The sequence below is a fragment of the Corvus moneduloides genome, chromosome 6 (assembly GCF_009650955.1).
Source record: "Corvus moneduloides isolate bCorMon1 chromosome 6, bCorMon1.pri, whole genome shotgun sequence".
Classification (NCBI taxonomy): Eukaryota; Metazoa; Chordata; class Aves; order Passeriformes; family Corvidae; genus Corvus; species Corvus moneduloides.
The window spans coordinates 41,403,704-41,427,233 of NC_045481.1; the positions used below are offsets into that span (position 1 = coordinate 41,403,704).

At 40.5% G+C, this 23,530-nt stretch overlaps 1 protein-coding gene across 2 annotated transcripts in view; it reads right to left on the bottom strand.

Annotated features, from left to right (window-relative positions):
- Nucleotides 1-23,530, bottom strand: part of HSD17B12 (hydroxysteroid 17-beta dehydrogenase 12) — a 120,976-nt gene that overhangs the window by 38,953 nt on the left and 58,493 nt on the right. For both annotated transcript variants that reach the window (XM_032111037.1, XM_032111036.1), the window contains 2 exons: nt 13,171-13,217; nt 8,626-8,701 (listed from right to left, as the gene is read on the bottom strand). In XM_032111037.1, the coding sequence (XP_031966928.1) occupies nt 8,626-8,701; nt 13,171-13,217 (123 nt within the window). The remainder of the gene's footprint in view (nt 1-8,625; nt 8,702-13,170; nt 13,218-23,530) is intronic.

Below are 23,530 nucleotides of genomic sequence, written 5' to 3' on the forward strand. Positions count from 1 at the left end.
ACCTGTTGCAAAGGAAGGCTATGCTGTTCCTGCATAGCTTAAGATACCTGCCTACAATTTAACAGTAGTTGCTATGCTTCTATACATTTTTAACAGTATGTGCATATGCACACTTGGTCAAGCACCTAGGAATAGGTTCTGATTCCTTTTATTCAAGTACACATGCAGAACTTCCAGGGAACTCCTTACATACTGCAGCAGTTGCACATGTAATCTCAGAAACAGCTTCCTTAAAAAGAGTGAATATTTTAAAAAATCCAATCACGCAGAACTATACAGCAGGTAAAAAAAGACAGACCTTATTTTAAATGTTCTGTTAACCTTAAGTTTCAATATACACTGACATATAAAAGTTAGTTCTTCACTTCTCAGCTTTCACAGATGACTTCAGAAGTCCACAAACCATTGAGCCACTGGGGCGTGTAAGTTTGTAATGTGTATATACAGGACTATTACTACAAAACAGAGGGAAAACACACTTTACTAATAGTTGCCTCCATTTGCTCCCCTTTGACTTCCATTACATCAAAATATATTACAATTTCTAAGACACACTAACCAAGTCAGAAACACAGTCTGAGCAACACAGGATCAATCAATAAGGCCATTCACCCAAATATTATGCTCAACATTGTAAGCTTTTCTAAATCAAGCTTGTTCTAATTACCAAGCTAACTCAAAACACAAAATCAAGCCGCCTGTGACAAACAGCTGCAGAGGCTGACAGCCAGGGGGGCTGCACACTCGGGGCATGGCAATGTTTGCAAATGCTGCTGTGATTGCAGGCAGCCAGGCGAGCTGAGCTCCGGTGCTCCCACGCACACCCCTCGCTCCAGCGCACCGCAGCGGGCCACGCACGAGAGGCTCCAGGGCACCGCACGTGCGGCCGCCCTCGTGCCATCAGGAGTCGTGACTCCCAGAATAGCGCTCCTCACCACAACCCCAAAATATCCACTTTGGCTGAAGCTGCACAATGAGTTGGTCGGGGAACACTCCCAAGCTGTTTCAGAGGAAAGCACAACATGAAGTGTGGGAAGGTTGCTATTGTGTAGCAGGCAGCATTGCAAACTCCCCTTCCTTCTCTCCTCTTTCCCCAACACTGTTTTCAACTCCCTCGACAAGAAATTTTTTTTAAATTTATTGATGTACTTGTTTTTACTAACCATGAAGAGAGCTATTTTTAATTTACTGAATCGTTTTAGGAAGGTCATATGGGCTATTTCCCATACTTCCTGTCAAATTTCCTTTCCCTTAATGTCATAATTATTGTCTGACTGTGACAATGTGTACGCTTGATATGTGCATACATGTAAACATAAATTTTGCGTCACTTTTTGCAAAATAAAGTCTAAATTCTTCAGCCATATACTTATTAGAACAATAGCGATTAAAAAAAAAATCAACACTTTTCAGATTTAGGCTCAACAGAATGAATTTCAGAAAGACTAGAAAAAACACTTTTTAAGAAAAATTTAGGGTCACTCATAGAGACTAAAAGGTGTCATACCATGGATTAACAAAAAAAAAATTGTGCCCTTACTCTCACATCAATTTCAAGACATCTAAGTCAGTCACTCTACTTGAATTAAAGCAAATATAAGAAGGGAAACAAGTTTCTAGGCTAATTCAGCATTATCTTTTATACCTCCAATTCAGCACCCCCAGTAAAATGTTTGCTGTATCCCAAAGACAGGCATTTAAAAGCAGTTTTCAGGGTTCTCCAAAGTGTTACTTGTAAGGGAAAATACATTGTTAATTAGTCCACATGCACTGCTCAAGGTAATAGAGTACCCAGTTCAGCACTGGAAGTGTGGCACATGCTTAAGGAATGACACAGCAGGCACACTTTTATACAGTAGCTACACCATATCGAAAATTGTTTATTTCTCATATTCAAGGACTTCTTCTTAAGAATTTGTTGTGCAAAACAAGTCAACTGAGTTTCCTTTCTCTATGGAGAGGTATTAACTAGTTTTTCCTCACCACAACATATTCCTGAAAAAACATAAAAGTGATTATCACCATTTCCTCAGCAGAGAAGTCTATCACGGATTTTTACAGCTTTGACAGATAAAGAGGACTTGATGTAATGGAACTTAACCTGCTAAAAAAGTGGCATGAGACTAAAATACACATTCACAGAAGGAAGTTGCAGAAGGAGGACAGCACTGTTTGCACCATTCAGTCCTTTCTTGTGCCAGAGAGAGTATTCCCTGCAGAGACACTTAAAAGGCCTAATTTTAAGTCTCTTGGCAATAGAGCTTCCACCAATTGGCTTAAAGCAGATTTGCAAAACAGACTTTCACCCAATCCAACATGACAACAATCCAGTACTTATCTTTTCATGTAATGTTAAGCTTATTTTACACTGAAAGTGATAAGCAATAGATTGCAGCTTTCTTGTTAACAGAAGGTGTTTAATGGCCCAGAGACCGGCACAAGGGCTCTTGTTTTGGCATCCCTAAAGCCTTATATTACAAATAGGTTGTTAGCAGAGATAAGCATTGAGTTTCTGTGTGTTACAGAAAATGCAACATATTCCTGCACCCAACTACTGCCAGGCAGAGGCAGAAGTGACCCTGAATGTTTGCAGGGATGACAATTCCTGGTTGTTCAAGTCTGGGCTTCAAAAGTACCAATGAAGTCACTGGCCCATCAATCCAATTACCTAACATGTAAAACTTTAAGACTCAAGACCCAGAGTTAGTCCTTATCCTCCAGGCACAATATACAGAGTACCTGAGAAGAGGAAGAGGCTACTTCTGCTGTGTTTACATTCAGACAAGGAAACCCAAAGCATCTAATTCACGTTTAAATAACTTTTACACATTTCTTTCCCTGGACTTTACAAATGATTAATAAATACTGCATAGAAACACACTGGCAGTGAGGTTCACAGCAAGCACCTTCTTTCTGGAAGAGGCTCACTCAAGTCCTGCCAGATGTGAGAAAGCACCATCTCCTAGAGCTTGCCAGCTCACCTACTGTTGTGTCAAACCCATGACACTGACCAGTAAACTTCCTAAAGTAGTTTTCATCCTTAAAACCACCTGTGACAAGTGGTCTGTTATTCCATATGCTGACAGATGATAAGGAAACAAAGTCCTTCTGCAAGGATATCACTAGTCATCTGCAGAACATTTTACATGTGGCTTGTCCTACCATGTTGCTGCCTCAAAACTCTCCTAAGAGGTGAAGTAGTTTTAGGAGTGCATCCTGTAGCTTGCAGGACATCTGTCAAGTGTTTCTCTCTAAGTTTTCTGGTCAATTTCTTCAAATTTATCCTGGCAAAACATCACTGAGAAAATTCAAGAGAAGATGATAAAAAAAAGAGGCACTAAGGGGGAAAAAAATCCAGCCAAAACCCCAGAAGCAGAATTCTTAAAGAAGAAAGAAATTAAAAATTAAAAATAAGCTCCCTTTCCAATTGTTCTACCTTTTACATCAGGGTTTATCTATTTAATTTATTAAAAAAATTAATAAAAATTAATTCAGTTTGAATCCTCTGTCAGCTCTCTACAATGCCTGCCAACTGCTCCTTTAGTAAGTGGCTTATGCAAGGCAAAACCAAGAGAACTTTGTTCACTTCATCCAGGGAAACTTTCTTCAGAGATAAAATCCAAGAGTTCATTTTGAATCAAAGATCCTCACACTACAGCTTCATGTGAAAGGTGACTTCAGTGCATCAAAACAAGTCTAAAATATTTGAAGCCATTTTGCCAAGTTCAAGAAATATATGGGGATTTCAAGTATGTCAAGCTGAACCTGGCTCAGATGATAGAAGGCTGCAAACACATTCATTTACCTTGAAATAGATCACAAAAGGTCAGAATAACTGCTGGATTCACTTAGTCTTCAAGTTAAACTCAGGCAAGCGAACCTTGTCATTTCTGTGCAAGAAAACTAAGAAGACGTCCCCTTCCTCACAGAGCTCGTCTGCATTTCAGCCTCCTCTATTAAACACAAATATTCTTACTTGCCAGCTCCAAAATGTGAGGAGGATTTACCAGGGCACAGCAGGGAGGAAATCCAAGTGACAGGGCAGAGGTGAAAGAGCCAAGGGCTCCAAGGGAGGTGCAGGTGAGCATCTGCAGGGGTCAGACTCTTCCTGGGGGCATGGCCCGTTTGTTGCAGTGGGACATGGTAAGGGATAAGGCACAAGAACAAGGGTCAGCATCGGCTCCTCCTGGGGGCATGGCCTGTTTGTTGCAGTGGGACATGGTAAGGGATGAGGCACAAGCACAGGGGTCAGCATCAGGTCTGCTTCAGAATGCTGCCTGCAACCTAGTTACCAAGAAAATTGTAAAACACACCTGCCTAGGAAATGGAGAAGAAACATTTCTGGTTTTGGCACCACATCCCATTTTTGTACTCAAAAATCATGCCAGAAAAGCAAGAAGAACACAGATCCCAAGTATAAGCATGACAGTTATCAGATTATAGTACCCAAACTCTTACGGTTAAAGAGTAGTTCAAGATGAGACTACCATGACTGAGCAGCTTAGATACACTACACACTGGGCTGAGGAAATGTATTGGAATGAAATAGTCAACTACATAGATTTTAATTGCAAAAAACCAGTATTTCCTTCTAAAAGAAACCTGTATTTTCTTACAGACATGTAGCAGAATCAAAGTTTTGGACGTTAGTTCTCCAACAGTATGAAAGGCTTACAGTGTATTCCAATTAAATGTTCATTTGTGAGAATACATTGGAAAAACAATTGATTTCTCTCAATTCAAACAATTTATCTGGAGCCAATTTTATCACCTGGGTGTATGTAACACTAAACCACCAACTCTAAAGCAGTAAATAGGAATTTCCTTTAATTATATAGTAACTGATGACAAACTCAGAATCTGCCACGTTGCTTTTACATTAACTCACCTACAAGTAAGTAGCTACTTAGACTTGCAAGCAGAAACACTAGCAACAAGCTACAACAGTTCTATCCTGGCTCTTGCAGCTCATGCACAACTCCACGACCTGTCCTGTGAAGCTACCAGCTAACAATGGACACCAATACCAAATTCTTTTAACAATTTCCCCATAGACAAGCTTTGAAGTTTTTTCCCTTCTTATCTCGTCTGCACTACATTCTTCATATTGCAGCCCTTAGGTAATGAATTTCTACACCAAAGTAGTTCTCAATTCTCAGAACAAACCTATCCAGTGCAGTAACTGAAGCTTTTCTGCCTGCAAATCCATGGTTCAAGAACCAACTGCTGGCACAGAACACCTGAGATGTCTTGGACCATGCTTGTTATTAAATACAGCAAATCAAGGAATAGACTCATTATGTGGCACTCAAACAATTGTCTCCATTCAGAGAGAAATTTTCTCTCTGATCCTCCCTGAACCTTTGGAAGTGTTTAACAATGCAATGCTTACAGACACTTCAGAAAAGTGCTGGAACAGTGAAGCAGCATGAACTAAACTAGACAAGCATTTTTTATAGTGACCTTAATAGTCTGTGCTTGTGTGTGACAGCTTGATTAAAAGATCAAATATATTTCCATAAAACTTATATAATTCCTCATAAAGGTTGTCCATGACGACTGAAGAGGAAACGCAAAATTCCTTCTTCAGTCAGTGGCTGATACTCTATTTCTTAGGGAAGAGAAAGGAGAATTTCTCTTTCATGGCAAATCCTACAACACCTAAGTACTCTGTAAAAAAAATAGCTTTAAAACATGCTTGAAAATACAGTGAAAAATCTTCTAAAGTCTTTAACTACCTGTAATTAACCCACTAATTTTTGTTGCTCAAACTGAGCTGCATATTCAGAACATCTGGCATTCCTGTAACATCAGTTCAGCCACTTTAATGTGCATATGCACATAAAAAAAATCAGCTCCAGGTCAACTGGCATTTAACATGCAGAAAGATGTATCAGTACTTCCCTTATGATGGTGGTTATACAACTTGCAATTCGTAAATAGATGTCACTCCTAGTAGAAGTCAATCCTATGAGTGGAAGAAGAGTCTTCTGAAATAGAATGAACACATCTGATCCTCAAAAGCCCTCTCATTATTTGTGACAGAGTGCATCTATCCCATTCAGTAGGATAAGCATGAGACTGGTTAGTGAAAAGGAGGAGGAAACCAAAAACATGCACAAAATCACACAACTCAAAGAATTGGAATTAGTTAAACAGCCATTCTTCCTTAAAGTGATTAAGAGTCACTACTCAAGAGGAGCAAGCTCTTGAAGAACAATGGGCCACCATAAGGAAGTTTAAAGCTACCTTAGAAGCCTGCAAGTGAACCACTCAAGTAATTACAGCCCTAGCATTAAAAAAGTCACCCACCTCATATATGTCGACATCTGAACAGACTGCAGAGACCACCTGAGACTGAATACAAGACAATTCTGTCCAGGTAAAACCTAGCATGATCTCAAAGTGCGATTCAGGCTGGCTTGATTATGCAGACTATCCTAATCCTTCAGCATATGCCACAATGAACAAGGTATGCCTTTCAGTAGGCTCAGTGTTGTCAAAAGAAGTGTTCTGAAAACCCAGTGTGAGTCATCTCATTTCAGATGGTTTAGGAAAGGAAGCAGAAAAATGTTTGGGTGAGGCCTAACAGTAATTATGTATTACAGGCTGCTTCACATAGGTACATGTACCTATTTTTTTAATCTGAGAACCTCCCCCAGCAGCTATCATGTAAGTGCTGAATCTCCAAACAGTAGATTTATCTGTCTTGTCAGCGTCATGCTTAATTCCCAGGGAGAAAGAGATATCCACATGGTTACAGAAAGGGTTATGACCACTTTCAGGAAGCTTGTCACTTCATACATAGGTGTTTGATTCCAGAACAAGATTATTTGTAGTTAGTTTTACTTTGCAAAACAACTTGATGTAACATTGCTAGAAACGTGACTGCACATGCTCACACTCATGCAGCAAACTATCATACAGCCACTGCAGTGAACCCCCAAAAAAACCACCTTGTTGTAGCTTCTTTATGTGTTGGCAGCAAGTGTCAGCAGTTACACAGGTTACCCGGGCAGTGGCACCTGTTCTGCTGCATTTACACTGTCACTGCATTGATCAGAGCATCACAGGTAGGTCCAGACACTGCACTGGCAGCCTTAAATGCAGGATACTAATGAACAATGCCAATTACTTCCAAATTAGTGGAAGATAGAACTTGATGACAGCTTTGTTCTAAGAAGGAATGCTCTCTGCGACTTAAACATGTACATAGAAATGAAGAATTTTCTGTCTAGAAAACACTTTCATATGCTATCTTACATTGGACTAAAAATCAGAGACAGCAACATTTTTATCAATAGAACTGTCTGCCCTGACTTTCACAGAGCTAGCACAACAGCTACTGTGTAGCAAGTTGAAGTCCTGGAGTGTTTCAGTCATCCCTCCATTCACTCAGCAGCCCCTCACAACCTAGTACAAGACAGTGTGCTGATGCTCAACTTAGGGGATTGTGCTTTACAGTAAAGCAGTGCCACTAACAAATTCACTGAAATTTTTAATAAACTAAAGCCAAAATTATACATTTATGACCTTGGAAAGAGAGTAGTTCTTACCATTATCTGCATTATGTACACAGACTATTGTAGAAAGCCTAAGCAAGACAAGAGAGGGTAACACAGAAGTATCGTCTTGAAGGTTTCTTTACCCAACATCATTACACTGAGAAACCTGCTTTATAGTACACAACTCCTACTCCTGCTTATCAAAACCTTTTCACAGAGTTACATTCTCCCTTCATCTTGACATACTCCGCACAAACTAATAACCTTGCATGAAGTATGCCTTAATAAAAGAGATATAGATTAGAAGAGGAATTCTTGTGGGTTACATTATACTTTGCTCTGATTGGAAAATCATTTGTCAGCATGAGACTTGAGGATGCTTTTTCCTAACAGATCCTGTACAAATATCCATTTGTGATTGAAATACTAAAGTTGCTCCTTATTTTTCCATTACAGTCATTTACTACACACTTACTGAAGAAACGATCCCTAACACAGGTTCTTAAACACATTAACACATTCCATATAATCTTATGAACACTCACCACCTCAAAAGAGCTCACCAGTCCCCAGTCTAATCTTTGAATAGTTTATTCAAACAAAACAAAAAAAAGGGAGGAGGGGCAACCTACCCACAATAAATTTGTATACTTGGTAAGACAACAAGTAATATAAGGAAAATGCTTTCAACAGCTTCTAGTTGCAAAGAAATCACCCTTATGGCTGGAGCCCATGAAATCAAACTTGCTTCAAACTGAGGGAATATTCAGATGGAGAAATGACTGCATGTTTCTTGCCTTACTATGATTTTAGACAGCCACTACTACGTGAATAGGTGGTATTTCAGCCAGGCCTGGTAAGCTGTTCTTATGGAAGACTAACAGTTTTAGGAGTCACTTATTCCAGAATTAAGCCTTATTGTTCTCAGAAGTTAAATATGAACAGCTGTAAAATTGATCTGCAAGGCCTTTACCACTTATATCTGTAACATTTGCACTGTGCACAAGAGCAAACCTTTTCCAAAATCAGAGCTGTATATATTAGCATGGATGAAATTCATGTGCAATTGCATTTATTTATAAGCATGCCAATGAAGTTTAGGAAAGAAGTTTTAACTCACTTATTTCAGTAGAAACCTGGTCCAGTTTATCTTTTGACCTACTTATTAGAACCACCTTCATCCCACGTTTTGCTAACTGCAAGAAAACAAAACAGGAGACGTTAGAATAGTCATAAATCACTTCCAAGTTAGTATCCTAATCAAAGGAATTGCAAAATTCATCAAACATTGCAACAATGTATGACCAGCAAGTCTGAAAAAATAATACAATTTTAAATAGAGACTTGAAGGGGAAAATCAGGACAAATACTTCCATGTTATTTCTTACTTAATTCCCTTCACACCACATTTATTATCTTCTCAGTCATCTAATATAGGTGGATAGGCACATTTATAAAATAGAAAATGAACAGTAGATATTTTACAGAACTTTTACACTAACTCTGTAAGTCAGAGCATTATTATCCATAATGAAGTTTAACATGCGAAGTTAAGAGATCCATGGTCACTTGAACACCTGTGTTGCAACTCAATACTTCCTCCCTTTAGTAAGGCTCCACTCCTACTTTGTACTACTCCTAAGTATTACGGTTAATTTACTTCTGAAACTCTTTTAGAGAAGCTAGCTGTGGAACTTAAGATGTGGCCAGAGCATACCCTGGTCATCAAATCAGACCTACCACTGCAAGTTTAAAATGGGATCTAACAACTCAATTGAAAAGAGTTTGCAGGAAAACAGTTACATATCTGAATTGCTCTGCTGTGAAAACAATGTGACTATTATAAGTAGAAACCAATTCAAAGTGACACTGCCTTTCAGACACTCAAGGCTTACATATAAAAACCACATATGTCGTCATTGCTCCAATAAAACTCCTTCACTGCCTTTGGAAGCTGATGAGAACTGCTCTTCAATGGAATTTTAAAAAACAACAACAGAAAAAAATCCCAACCAACCAACAAAACACACAGACCCAAAAACCTCGAAACGCCACAGCATAGTACAGCAACAACCTGAACTGGCTTAAAGCCATCTACTTTTCTAGAAGGAGTGTGCAAACCAGTAGTGATTCTGTGGGAGAGACGTATGACAGAGCTCATCAGTGAACTCCGCACTTTACTCCCACATGTGATCTCTAAGCAGTAGAAATCTCATAGGGTGAGGTGTGGTGAAACCAAAAAAGACCATAGGAATCACTAACAAACAGCTGCCAGGTTCAGGCTTACAGGCAACTTAAGCTTTCTGCTCCAGGAAATGAGGCAGTGTTACAAGGATTACTGTCTAAAAGTGATGAACACAACCATCCACCTGCAAATAAGCACCTGGCTCACTGGAACACATTTTACATGAAGCCCACAGTACACTTGGAAGGCACCGGGAAGAAGGGAATAGCATTCTCATTCCACAGGATCAAGGCAGTGAAGGCCTTGATTACCTAACCTGTCAGGACAATCTGACAGTAATCTACTCAGAATCCAAAATAACTATGGTCCCATGCGGCAAAAAAGCCCCAGAGATCTTCCTCATGGATGCAAAGCTCCAGTCTGTTGACAGAACAGTTTGCTCTCTTTCAGCAGTCATGACCTTTGGGCTCTCAGACTGCTTCAGTAGGTATCTGGGCATAATGGGAAAGTATCCAGCTGTACTTGTCTCAAAAGCCAAGGAAGTGAAGTGATGCCAACCCATCCCATCAGTGGAACCTCAACACATTTAGAGAACTTCCACCACAAGGGCGAGCTTGAGAGAAACCACTGCTATGTTCACACTAAAGGCATGCACTCTGAGAAGTATACCTGAAATCTGGAAACAGAAACCCATTTGCAAGGGGAATTCTAAGCAGAGAGCACATAAAACAGCCAACAGAAGACCCTGTAACTAGGAACAAATATCACCAAGAGAAGTAATCAAACTTGAAAAAGATACAGCACTTGACAGCAAGTTCAATTAAGGTGCTTGATGCAACTGGACTAGTTTCTGTTGAGCACTCTGCCTTCATTGGTAGAGACCCAGTTGGCTGAAAGGAAACAATTATCCAAAGAGAGATAACGATCCCTGAGATCAGTTGCTAATTACATTTTTATATAGGAATCAAGGAAGACCCACTTGCTTTGTAGATAACCCGTTATTATACTTGTCCCTTTGGCCAATATTCTTAGGGTCCTGAAACGGCCAAATGACAAGACCTTAAAACTTAACATAAGAACTCACCCAGAATAGTGTATGTTGGCAAGATACTCTTGTAGCCTAAGGATTGATGCATGCAGGGGTCACCATTCTAATGGAGCTGATGAATGGAGGTGTGATTTCCTTAAATGCCATGTTATTGACTACAACATTTTCCACTTTGGTAGCAAAACACAGCTACTGTTTAAACCCTTTCTCTCCAGGATGGAAAACAATGACATTAACAGCCAGCCAAAGCAAGGTTAAAGCTCTTGTTAGAGTAGACATAGCAAGAGATTCTAAAAATGTGATACTAAACAGATGTACATAGTAGAGTACTGCAGAGTATGCAATGGGATCACAACCTCTGGTTTATCACTAGCACACAAATATGGCCAAGATTTAATTTATACTAATGATTTTCAAAAGCAAACAGAAGATAATGATAGAGGGGCAACGAATAGTGACTCCTGACTATATCCTCAAAACATGAAACCTTTCACAAAGGGGTGATCTAGCAATGATAAGGATATCAGCGCTGGGCAAAGATTAAAGGTCTTAATACTGCAAGAGTGAAAATGTAAAAACAGTTCTCTGCTTGGAAAAGGAAATAATCTACAGAGCAGATTATAACCCAAGAATCCACACACTCATAAAGCTCTTCCATCACTTCCCAGTGAGACCATATCAAACCTTCAAAGAGGCAATTCTCAAAACACACAATTCTCTCAAGTTCCTCCAAGGAAAAGGAAGTTGTCTGCATGACTATAATCATAGCCATCAGGGCCCAAGCAGCCATATGCCAGTGGCATTTATAGTAGCAAGAAGGGAATTTTTACTAGAAAATCAAGCATCTGCTGGCAGTCTTCTGAAGGTATCTCTAGAGTTAATTTAAAGATTGAGAAGTCTTTTCAGGTATTCCACATTTTGCCCTACATCCACGCTTGACTTTATCAAGTATTCTTCATCCATCTAAGCTGTCAAAGGATGGATTTGTGTTTTATTCTAAATAAAGACATAAGTAACAACAATAAATGCAACTCATGAACAGTGTGTTTTATTCTATGGCCCAAGAATGAGTACCTGTACACTTTGGGGTGCTCTGTGCCTACAGCAACCACTGCAAGGTAGCCTTAATAAACATGGTTTTCCAACAGTATCTCATACTTGTGAAGGCTTTCCTAATGGGAGTTTGAATGCAGGAGTCTACCAGCAGCACACATTCATACTCAAAAGCAGCTTAGCTCTTAGAGACATTCACAGAGACATTCTTAGAGACAGAATATAAAGCAAGCTGCAGTTTTATTCACCCAGTAACATAACATACAGATCCTGAAACTAATCTCCCACAACGTTCAGGGGGTGTCTCCACACTAGAGGGCTTCCTCCTGACAATGCTCTGCTGTGGGCACAGTGACCTCCTTCCACTTGCTCTCGACAGTTAAAATTAAGTGCTGCATCCTTTGCTTCAGTGCCATGTAACTGGGATATCTGGCACGTATGAACTATGAGCAGTATGCCAGGATCAGGCACTGTTGGCACCAGGCTTAATTCCTTTTGCAGCCAACTCCCCTTTCTTGAACCAGTAGTGTGAGGTACTACTTCCTACAAAGTAGAAAGGAATTTGGGGGCTGGGGGTGCAGGTAGCAGGGTAAGGCACATCAGGACAACAGGAAATCCGATGGATGTGGACTACCCATGAAGAGGAATGCCATTTTCCCTGTGGGCTTTGCAAGACAAAAAAAAAAAAAAACATCAAGAAAAAGGGAATCTCTCACAGCTGATCTCACACAAAATCATGCCGGTGTTTCAGAGAACGTGAAAATTAGTACAGACAGGCTCACTTTGGTAATAATACTGAGTTTAAACTTATTTTTGCTATAAATTGTTGTAGTCAGCACTATTTGTCATTATGTTCCCTGGGCTTATAGGCTAAATTACTCCATACTAACAGGCACTTTCTGTCTTAAGCAATACATTCCAGTATATGAAATATATTTGGAGCCCACATACCCATCAAGAGCAAAAGTACAGTGAAAGAGATTAAGGTAAAATCCAGCTTCAGAGACTTCATGAACTACAGGAAATAATTGGAACATACTGCTGGCAGCTATAAATGCCATTTAGTCAGTACCTGAAGTACCAAAAGGAAACACCAAGGGCTGAGAAAGTTAAAATCCTTTAAAAACTAAAAAAGTTAGAAATAAAAACTGAAAGATAAGGTAAGAACAGAAAATATAATTAGCAAATAAGAGAAACTAACAAAAAGAGATACAACTTTTGGCTGGTTACCAGAGTGAGGCAAGGTGGGAGACCTCTTTCTCCACAGATACCTATGTTAAGATAAAGTGAGGAGATATGATGTGCAGCTTGAGAGAGTTGAGACAGCTTAACATATAGCCAAGAATCAAGACAGACTTCCAAGTGGTAAGAATTCTTACCTCTTCTGCATAGGCTTTTCCAATCCCATCAGTAGCTCCTGTGACCACTGAAACAAGAACAAAAAAAGACAAATCTACATTAGTTGCTTCACAGAAGTAACTGCAATGGGCGTGTTCTTTTGTAGGCTGTTAAAGTACTCATTCCAGACAAAAACACATCCAAGCCTCTGGAATAGGTGCACAACTTCTATGAAATCGCTTTAAAAACTCACACTAAAACCCTTCCATAGGTAAGAAAGGAGAGAAAGAGATAGAGTTAGGAGCCTAACGTGTTTCAAGAATTCAGCACCCCTTCTCACACCAGTCCTCTGTCCTAATACACTTCTTGAGAAGCTTTGTGGACTAAGAGACATTTCAAGCCATTTAACTAAAAAAAGCTCATTTATGACTATTAAACCAGCTGTCAATTTATATAGTCTACAGTAAAATAAAAGGTATCTCCAAGCCTGTAAGCATCCTAGAAAACAGATTTTAGCAACAGCTGAACAACAGTTCTGTGTTAGTGTTCCTCCAGCAGATTTCAGATCCCTTTGACCATTGTGCTCACCAGCAGTGAGTATGAGTGACTGATCCAGGCATCAGTTGCAAGCTGGGCTTCTACAGCTTAAACTTTCTCACCTGTGGGTGACTGGATCTGTGTCAAGCTTCAAGTCTTTCTAGGATTCTTTTCCACAAGCTGAGAAGCTGTGAGTGACTCAACATGCCATTAGTTTGACAGATTATTCCAGGGCTCTCACCACACTAGTAGCTGACCATCTCAGTAAATTCCTCCATACAGGAACTGCTTTTCCAACCACTTTTTAAGCAAGTACATTCAGCACCACTTTTTTTCTCTCTTAGCTTTTCCTTCTCACCAAACCCAATGCCTAAACATCAACATCCTTACAATTTTACCTCTTCTGTCTAACCTCATTCACCTGTCTCTGCTCTCACTCTCCAAGTAGCCACAGAATATACTGGATTTTTTCTGTTTGTCCTTTTATCAGATCAGAACAGCTTATTGCTGAACATAGCCACAGCCAAATTATTGGACTTGTTCAATGCTTCAGAACAGTGAACTGGGAGTGTTAGTTTAACTCTCAGGTCAACCTCTACCTGAACAAAACTCACAGCAGACAGAGGTGTTGCCTGGCATTGGGATTCAGCAATAACTTTCCTTCAGAGCACCGGAAGGAGACGCGTGCAGATGATTTGATTAGTTACTGCTTGCAGATCCCCTCGAACAGTTGGCATGCAAACTGCAGCCAGAATATTTCTGTTTGAGTAATAACAGCTAGGAAATGCTGTAACCACTTCAGTCTCTGTGCCTGCTATCTATAAATAAGTGGATGTAATAACAAAAGATGAAACTGCCAGCGAAGGTCCTATTTGAGCCTGAATGGTCAGGCAACAATTCAGAAACAGACTAGAAGGAAAGATCCAGTCATGTCCCTGATTTAACTGAGATTCACAGATGATCACAGATGAAGGTACACACACACAGGTTTATCCCTTCCCTGGTTTCAGGGTTTATTTGCAAGATGCCATAACTCCAGCATGATAAGGATAGGCATACTGCACACATGGGATGCTCCAGCTACTGAACAGAGCTCTGGCTGCTGCACTGTCAGTGCCAGGGAATTTTACTGAGAAAACCAAGTGTCTGTGTCACACTGCTTTGCCACTTCCTATTCAGCCACCATTAGCGAAGTGTGAGTGACGGTTTTGGTACAGAAACAACGCCACGTAATGAAAGGTGAAGCAAGGGTCCAAATGACCAAAAAAAAAAATCAGACTTCGGGGAATAAATCAAAAATACATTCCCAGGAGCCCATTTCCTGCAACCAAACTTGTACCAATATTGTTACCCATTCAGCCAGATGCACCACAGCCCTACAGGACAGCACCATCCCTTTAGTTCAAGGACTGGCAAGCTTCAGTTTCAGCCTTGCTGACCTGGGATTCACATTATGCATTATCACACAAGTCATTGTTGCTTCAGCAAAACAATGAAGCAAACAGGAGTACAGTGAAAACATGTACCAAGACCCCTCCCCACCAGGATCACAACAGTAGCTGGACAAGTTCTAAGCTGACCCAATGTGGAAAACATTCAACTTCAGTGACTTGGTGAAAGGGGTTGTTTCCTTCACTATAGTTAGTGAGGCACCTAAAGAAGAACCATTCCCTGTAACACTTAGAGATTATTTCTTCTCCTTCCAACTCAGAATTTATGGACTTAATGGTTTTATTCCCAGATAACAAGCTCAGCATTTTAAAATACTGCTTTCGGACACTGCAAGTTGTTCCACTTCTAGCACCTGCAGCCAAAAATGCATGCTCCAAGAGGCAGGGACTCCAAAAAGCACCTGTAGCCCTTTAAAGGCTTAGTAAAGTACAAGTAGTTTCAGTCAAGGATATTTACTCATTTATTGAATCCATTGCTTAGGTAAATGGTAATGGAATCAGCTGGAGTGCGAGATATAAGCTGAAGATAAGGGATTTCTAACTGAAGTGTGAGTAACAGAATGGGTTTTTTCCTTTTATAGGCCCTAGTTCAAATTAAAATAACCTGTAGTCCATAGGTTAAAGTACCCTCCAGAACAGAATGTGAGAAATTTAAACAAATCTGATGTAGATAAAAATTACAAAATCCCATCAGGAAATAAGAAGTGCTTGAGCCATCACCTACAGAAACAGACTCCTGGCTGATACACATCCCTCTTTTGCTTCTGCTGCAGGTAAAGGCATACACATCAGGATAAAGTAGGCAGCTGGTTTTTCTTAGCAATAAGGGAACTCCTCATCAAATGACACTGAGACCATCATTTAATTAGTGCTTCCATGTGGAAAAGGATAACTGTCTTCAGCTCTGTGCTCTCACACCATCTTGAAGGACAAACACAGTACAAGGACTGCTTTCCAATGAATAACCTAAACCCCATTTTTTTCAGGCCACACTTCTCTTCCTAAGGCCCTTTGAGAGAAGCCACCTGGCTCAGTTCCCTCCCATTCAAAGCAAATGGATTTTCCATCTACAGCTGCGCTGGTGGAGGGCCATCGAGGTCAGCACCCATGGACTGCAATGGGAAACATGCACTAACACAGACCTGGCCTGCTGCTGACTAGTAGCACCCAGTTCAGCCAGCTCTGGTTACTGCCCATTTATGGGATCCTAGTGAGCAGTCTGGAGGGTCAGAAAGGCTGCCCTGACAGGAATCTGCCCGAGCAGAAAGCAAAAGTTAGACCCTACATTGTAAAAGCAGGGAGAAGAGGTGGGGTAAAGGCAACCAATAGGACCAACATTGCAGAAGTCAAGATTCAGCCACCTTATCTTCCTCCACATTTTGGATTACCTAAATCTTGTACTTTAGCAAGTCACTTACAATTTTCATATTGATTACATTCATCTCTAGCTTGCATACTGGAGCCAAATGCTGCAGTTTCAACCACTCCAAAGCTGCGTCAGTTTAACCAAATTTCTGCTATCAACTTGATGTGCCCAAGCTAGTTTGACTCCAAGTGTGGATTACGCTTTTGAATTCTGTTTCTTCTACAGACTGCCTTCCAGCAAAAGTTACAGACTGACTGCAGTTGGCAGAGCTTAAAGAAGGCAAAGCAAGTAGGATAGAAATAAGTTATTGTCTATACAAGAAAGCTGCACCAGGACCTAACTGTGATTATACACATTTACTCAGTAGTCAGACTAACTGTAGTAGCTTCCCACTTCAGCCATCTGCTGTCTCCAGGAGAGAAGCAAGAAGAGTGCCCAGGCAACTTGTGTGTGAGCCCACCAAGTAAATGTTTGCCTGAATGGAAGCTGGTATTGTAGCATTGGCTGATTTTAGAAAAAGAAGTCAACACCCATCTTTGCCTTTTCCCCTACAGCCCCAAAAGTAAGGGGACAAAAAATAAGGAAAGGTATCCAGTAACGTGACGTACCTTGAGAACAGCTCGCTCTTAATAAATCAGTACATGCACTCGCATTGGGCTGGAGATGTTCTGCCCTGGGAAGTTCCCACTGGCCAGTCTTCAGCAGGCTTGGACACATGGTATTTTGCAAAATAATTAGTCCTCACCTGGAACAGATCCCCATCTGAAGAGCCTTTTTTCGACACTAGCATATGCATAGCTAGAGAGCTGACATATACATCCTCTTCTTTAAGTTCAAAATAAATCCATCTAAAAATTCCTGTTCTGAGTCAGAGTCCATAAAGCCTGGCCCTAGTGAGTACAGCACACTGAAAGGAACATCTCTTGCTCTTCTAGGAAATGACACTTTGGGAAAGACTTGCATAATCATTGTTATAATGGGTGACAGATGTACATATGGTCTCATCCTCTAGTCCTGGCTTTCATTTCAGTTTTGCATCAATAGTCATATTCCAACAGACCCTACACTGTTCGAAGTGGTAGACAAGAAGTCAGAAAGCTGATAAAACTAAAATCACTACTCATGCTAGCCACTAGTGTACACCATATTAGTATAAATGACTGAACCCACCCATGCTTTGGATGCAGTGATAGGGTACAAAAAGAAACTGCCAAGGTAGGATCAAGACCTCCAAACAATGAGAGCAGTATGGGGCATCATCTGCTCACACTGCTGGAGGAGGTTATGCCAGATGTAGGCTGTAGATATTACAATTACCATTGTATATATACACAAGTTATCAGCACAAGATTGCAAATCAGCAGTTAAATTTTTTATTACAGTATTATTCTTAATACATAATGTAATCATTTCCCTAAATCACCAAAATCTTCACCTCAGGACAGTATAGCATCTTTGCCCTAACGCCTGTGCCAGAATTTTGCTTCCTATGTGGTTGTGGGGAGAGAATAATGAACACCCCCCCCACTTTTCAACTCCCACTTTAATAATGTATCTTTGACCTCTTACAGTGATCTCTTTCATTTAAGATACAGCTACACAGGCATCCACCACAGCTTCTGCTACTAGAATAGTTATTGACAGACACAACTCACTAATACTCTATACCTTAATACCACCTAGCCAACTTATCTCCTAGTGCTTCTCAGCTTTTGTCACACATACAACAGGTAGGATGTAGTTCATAAGCATTGGCAACATTTCCTGGCCAGTACCAAACTCAGGGCAACCCTTGACAAAATTAGAAAACTCACCAGTCAGTGAGATGTGTCATCTTGCATTGAAAGGGAACAGCTTTCCTGTCATTAAAAAAGCCATAGACCAAGGCTGGGGAACACGTGCCACCAGACAGTGACTTTAGTCTAGAAGATTAAAACAACCAGTGGTACTTTAGGGGATAAAAATGTAGACACTTCTCCAGAAGCCTTACAGAAGGGTAAATACACAAATGTTTCCAATAGCACCTGCATCCTTCAGAAATCCCACAGCCCATGGCTAAATACAAGAGATAAAGTGCCACCAACAGAGTGGGGAACTCACATGTTCTTTCTGCTTATAAGAAGTAACAGCCACTGTGTTGCCAAATAAGAGGTCACAAAAAAATATCCACCACCTTCTAAGAGGTATAATAGAGGTGTATTCCTTGCTCATAAAAACAGGACTACCATTCCAGAGCCAGGCAAAAGCAGAACCCAGCAGCCCAAGGCAGTCTGTTTTGTGACTAAAGTGAGTATTCAAGGCCCGGGGAGAACATTTTTACCTGCTTCTCATGCAGCCAGGACATCTTAAAACAAAAGCAAAGAATGGTGCAGTAAAGCATGAGGCAGGCATGTAGAAATCATCTCGTCTCACGCCGGGAGCAAGGACCAGTGTTGACACAGGGAGAGGGAGCAACAGCAAGCATAGAAAATTCTACTGCAGTTCTGCAGAGCAATCACGCTGAAACAAGATTATAGATTCGTGACTCCCCAACTCAAGGTTAGACTACAGTGAAAAAAAACTTAAAGAGATCAAGCCTGCCTTCAGACACAAACACGTTTTCCACAGCAAAATGAACTTTTGAGATGCCTAATAGAGATAAAGCACAGAATACTTTTATCCATATTGCCTCTAGCAAACAGCATCAGACATACTCCTTGCAGTGCTTTGACTACCTGCACAATGAAGCTAGCAACTATTATGCATGTTCTCTACTAGTCCCTTCAAACTACAAATTCATTTTGGTTCAGCCATTTTCCTGTTTTCATTCAGAAAAGCCTGAGTTTTTAGGCAATCTTTCAGAGTACTGCAGATGCACTCATGCACGTCATTACCTAGGAGGGAGATTCTCAGGCCACTAGCAATGTTATTCTCCCTAGACAGATGTGGGTCCAGCAATTTGGGAATATCTACATCCTTCCTGTCAAAAAACTAAGCTAACTAAGAGATTTCAAGGAGGGTAGCTTAGCTCCATCTCTGATTCCCTGAGAAGTGTTAAAATTTATTGTCAAAATGGCCACTGCAGAGCTAGTCTGTCTGCAACATCCTCCATTCACACAGAAGAGCCATCCCTATCCTGCAAGGCTGAACCCAGATACGAGTGAGGGTCTGTCACAGCACAGTACCCAGCTGCAGCACATATCAACATAAACTAGGACCCTCTGTGTCTTGCTAAAGCAATACAGTTGAGAGGAACTCCACAGCACAGCTAACCTTAGCATAGGTTTAAAGTACAGCCCATAAATAACTGAAGACTCGAGATTCTTCTGCTACGAAACACAGGGGCTATATTAAGAATATGACAGCTCCTGGGGAAAACAAAAGCTGGCAAGGGGAGGAAAGACTATCCCTGCTTGGCATCATGCAGTGCTTCATTTATTACAGATTTATATAAATCACTGGCATTTGACCAATACCAAGCTTCTAGATTATCTCCAGCCAACAAAAGTACTTTAGTCTGTGCTGGTTAAAAATATTCTACTTTTTGTCCTCAGCTTGCTAGGAACGACTATTTTTAGTAAGACTCCAATCAACCTTATCAAAATCAAGCATCAAAAATAGACTGGAGAAACACTGGAAGCATATACTATTTTTAGCTGCTCAGTCTATCCCTGCCGTTATCCACAAATTCTGACTGCACAGACCATGCATGAGTGCTTAGTTATTCTAGGCAGATCTTAGTCGTGACCCTTTTTTTCCCTGAACACCTGAATGCAGAAAACACTCGATTGATTAAAGATTAATACAGCCGCAAACCATGACAGCTGCCTTTCGTCTGAGTGCTTTTGGGGAGGGGGAGAATACAGGATGACAGAGAGCTTGCATCAGTATTCCTCTTGGGGATCCATTACATGGAAAGAAAATTGCTATTTCAATTCCCCTTTGTTGCTAAAAATAGCAGCCCCAATTGATTCAAGCAAACAGGGCACCGGCTTAGCAATGCCAAATTTAGAAACCACTGAAGTCCCAAAGAGTGAACGCTAACGCAGTCTAACACATGCCAGCTCATATTTAACGAAGAACAAAGAAGATAAGCATGCCGGCTGCAAGTTAATAAGACAGCAGCAACTCCTCGCATTTTTATTAAATAAAAACCGAAAACTCTGTGCAAAAATAAGACAAACTTCACATCTATTCTCAATTTAACTGCTGAAATAGGAAGTCTCATATCAAAAAGATCTGTACCCAAGCTGGAATCCTAGAAGTTCTGTATATGGGGTTTTTTTTTCATATAAAGGTTTTTTTCTGCACAGAAGAGCTAACACCTAATGGTCAGGCTTTGAAAAGACAGGCTACAGAAAAAGGTTCAATTCCCAAAACCAAACATTTACTTGGTAACAGCTTGTGTCTAGGAGCTAGGATTGTGGGTAGAAAAATATTCTATAAATATCGCAGCACTGACAAGTTCCCATTTCACCCAGAACTACAGCAAGAAAGGGTTTTGGGCAGTGCACTCTGAAGATTCTTTAGATTTGAGAACTAGAAGCAATCTAGAAATCCCTACAAGAAAAGCATACTGAAGAAGCCATGAAAGTCACACTCAATGCTTAAGCAATTCCAGTTCCAATTGCCTCTATGGGAGCTCTCCCAGTTCAGGCTGGCTGTCTGTTATGCACTCAAACTCCAGTCTTTGCTATGAGGTCTTTTTTTCCTGTCAGTCAAGGGCTGCTGCATTATGGACATGGGAGTCTGGGAGGACAGGGGGAATTCTCTTATCCTATTCAGGAGCCCCCACCCCATCCTTTGCTGCTTTCAAGCCTTTTGATCCAGAAAATGTCAGGTGAAACCAAGATTGCCCTGAATTTAACTTTCTACAGTAGCAAGGAAGGTGTTCAGATCACCTGCTCAAGCCAGTTCAAGTTGAGTTAAGCATTTGCAAAGGCTACAGCTGCCTTGTGCTCTGTAAGACACTACAGTAAGAGTTACTGCACAGCATTAATATTCAGCAAAAACAACCTCTCGTTTGTTCATCGTTGTGAAATACGTGACAGATGCTGACTGTCACGGCAAGCACGACCAGGCCAAAAAAACACATGCACAGAGGTCATTCAAATTACCATTTCTGGTTCTTCCTGCCTCTAGGAGGGGGTAAATACAACACAAACATTTTAAAGATCAGATAGCTCAGGACTGGCACCATCTGAAGGCTTTCAGTGTGCTTGCCACTGGAAACACACATAGATAAGTCACTTTTCTGAGAAGGAACTAAGCAGCCAGAAGAAGGGCCTCTGGGTTTAGAGCCTGCAATGCTGAAAGAATCATCTACATCAGAAGTCACTAAAAGAAATTTGAGATTTTTTTTTCCTCTTTCACTAAGTATTTGTAGCTGGCAGAAAAATAAATTCCAGTTAGCAGTGTAGCTACAAAGAACCAACACTTGCAACCAGAAGAGGATAACAAGTGATCTTGGCAAGCTATGGGCATTTTCATTTCAAGTCAAAGCTATGCAAGGTGTCAGAATAATTGTGAGCATAGAAAAAGTGGAGACTGGTGTAAAATGAAGCACTAGATCCATTTTTAATCAAAAGATGAACTAGGTCAAACTTCTAAAAGGTATGATCAGTTTAGACAAGAATAATGTTCCAGACCAACGAGGCAAAAGAAAATAATTTTATATGATGAAACATAAGAATCTTAGAATATCATCAGGGGCTGCCTGGGGAGGCAGCTACAATGGTTCAGACCAAAACCAGAACTTTATCAGAACAAAACCAAATGACTAGTTACACCCCTCAGGGACTTATCTCAGTACAAATCCTGTTCAACACTGTTACTAGTGACCACTACACAAAGAAGGAAATGCTTTATGAACTTCACAGACAACTTAGTCCTGAAAAGGATCACAATGTCACAATACAAAGAATTACACGGGTCTATAGACCACAGGAATAAAACATAATATTGCCAGATATTACACAGTGACATGGAGATACCAAATGTCAATATATGCATTTGAGACTAACTTTGTTTAGAGGTGAGGTGACCATTGTAAAGAATGGAAAAAAGGTATCTGGGGTGCGGTGTCTGCATGTAAAATTGTCTGTAAATTGTCCTTCTGATGCAGCTGTAAAGACAACTTATATAACCACTGAGGCGCTTCCCATAATAATAGGAAACAATAATACATTAAGTAATTTAAATGGGAACAACCACAAAAAAGAGTAAAAAAAAAAGAGGGCTACTAAGATGATTAAGAGCTAGCTGTTCTGGGAGGTGAGTTTAAAAGAGTTTTATTCACTCTTCATAAGCTCCCATAGAGTAATCACCAGAAAAGGAAAAGTTTAGGCTAACATTGGGAAGACAATATAAGCTGGTTGTTTGTGACCAACTGGAAATCACTATATCTCAAAGGAGGAAAAAAAAACCCACTTCTGACTCTGAAGAGCAGAATAAGGGTAAGGAACCTGACCTGCTGGAGGAGCTCTGAGATGCAGTTCAAGCCAGAGCTAACCCCGGACACAGAGCTACAAACTTGCAACAAGAATCTGTTCCTTACTATCCATTTAACAGATCAGAAAGAAAATGGGAAACAAAATAAGCCTGACTGTAATTTGTTTATTGCTTTCAATACATTCTGTCAACTGCATGGTTCTACACTTCCTCAGGTTGTCAGAGGCCATCAGGGAAATTATCCTTCCTCCCCCACAATCTCACTACACAATTTGACTTCCAGAGGCTGGCTGTTCATCTCTTCATGAGAAAGAGGCTAGTTGAAGCTAGAGATAAGAAATAAAAACAATATGAGAATCAAATGCACCATGGTCCTAACAGAACAGAGTCTGGTTCCATGAGGCATCGGAACTGGGAAGGGGTTCCCTCTTGAATCCCTTATCCTGCTGGCAATAACTCAAATCATCTTACTCAAGCACCTCCCTATTCACAGTGAGGACACCAGTCTCCATTTGGGGCACGAAAAGAACCAACAGCACCTTGTAATGGCTTTTTAAAGGTCAGACCGTGGGCACGAAATTGGTGCAGTGCTAAATACAACCTTTTCTCTGCACCTTT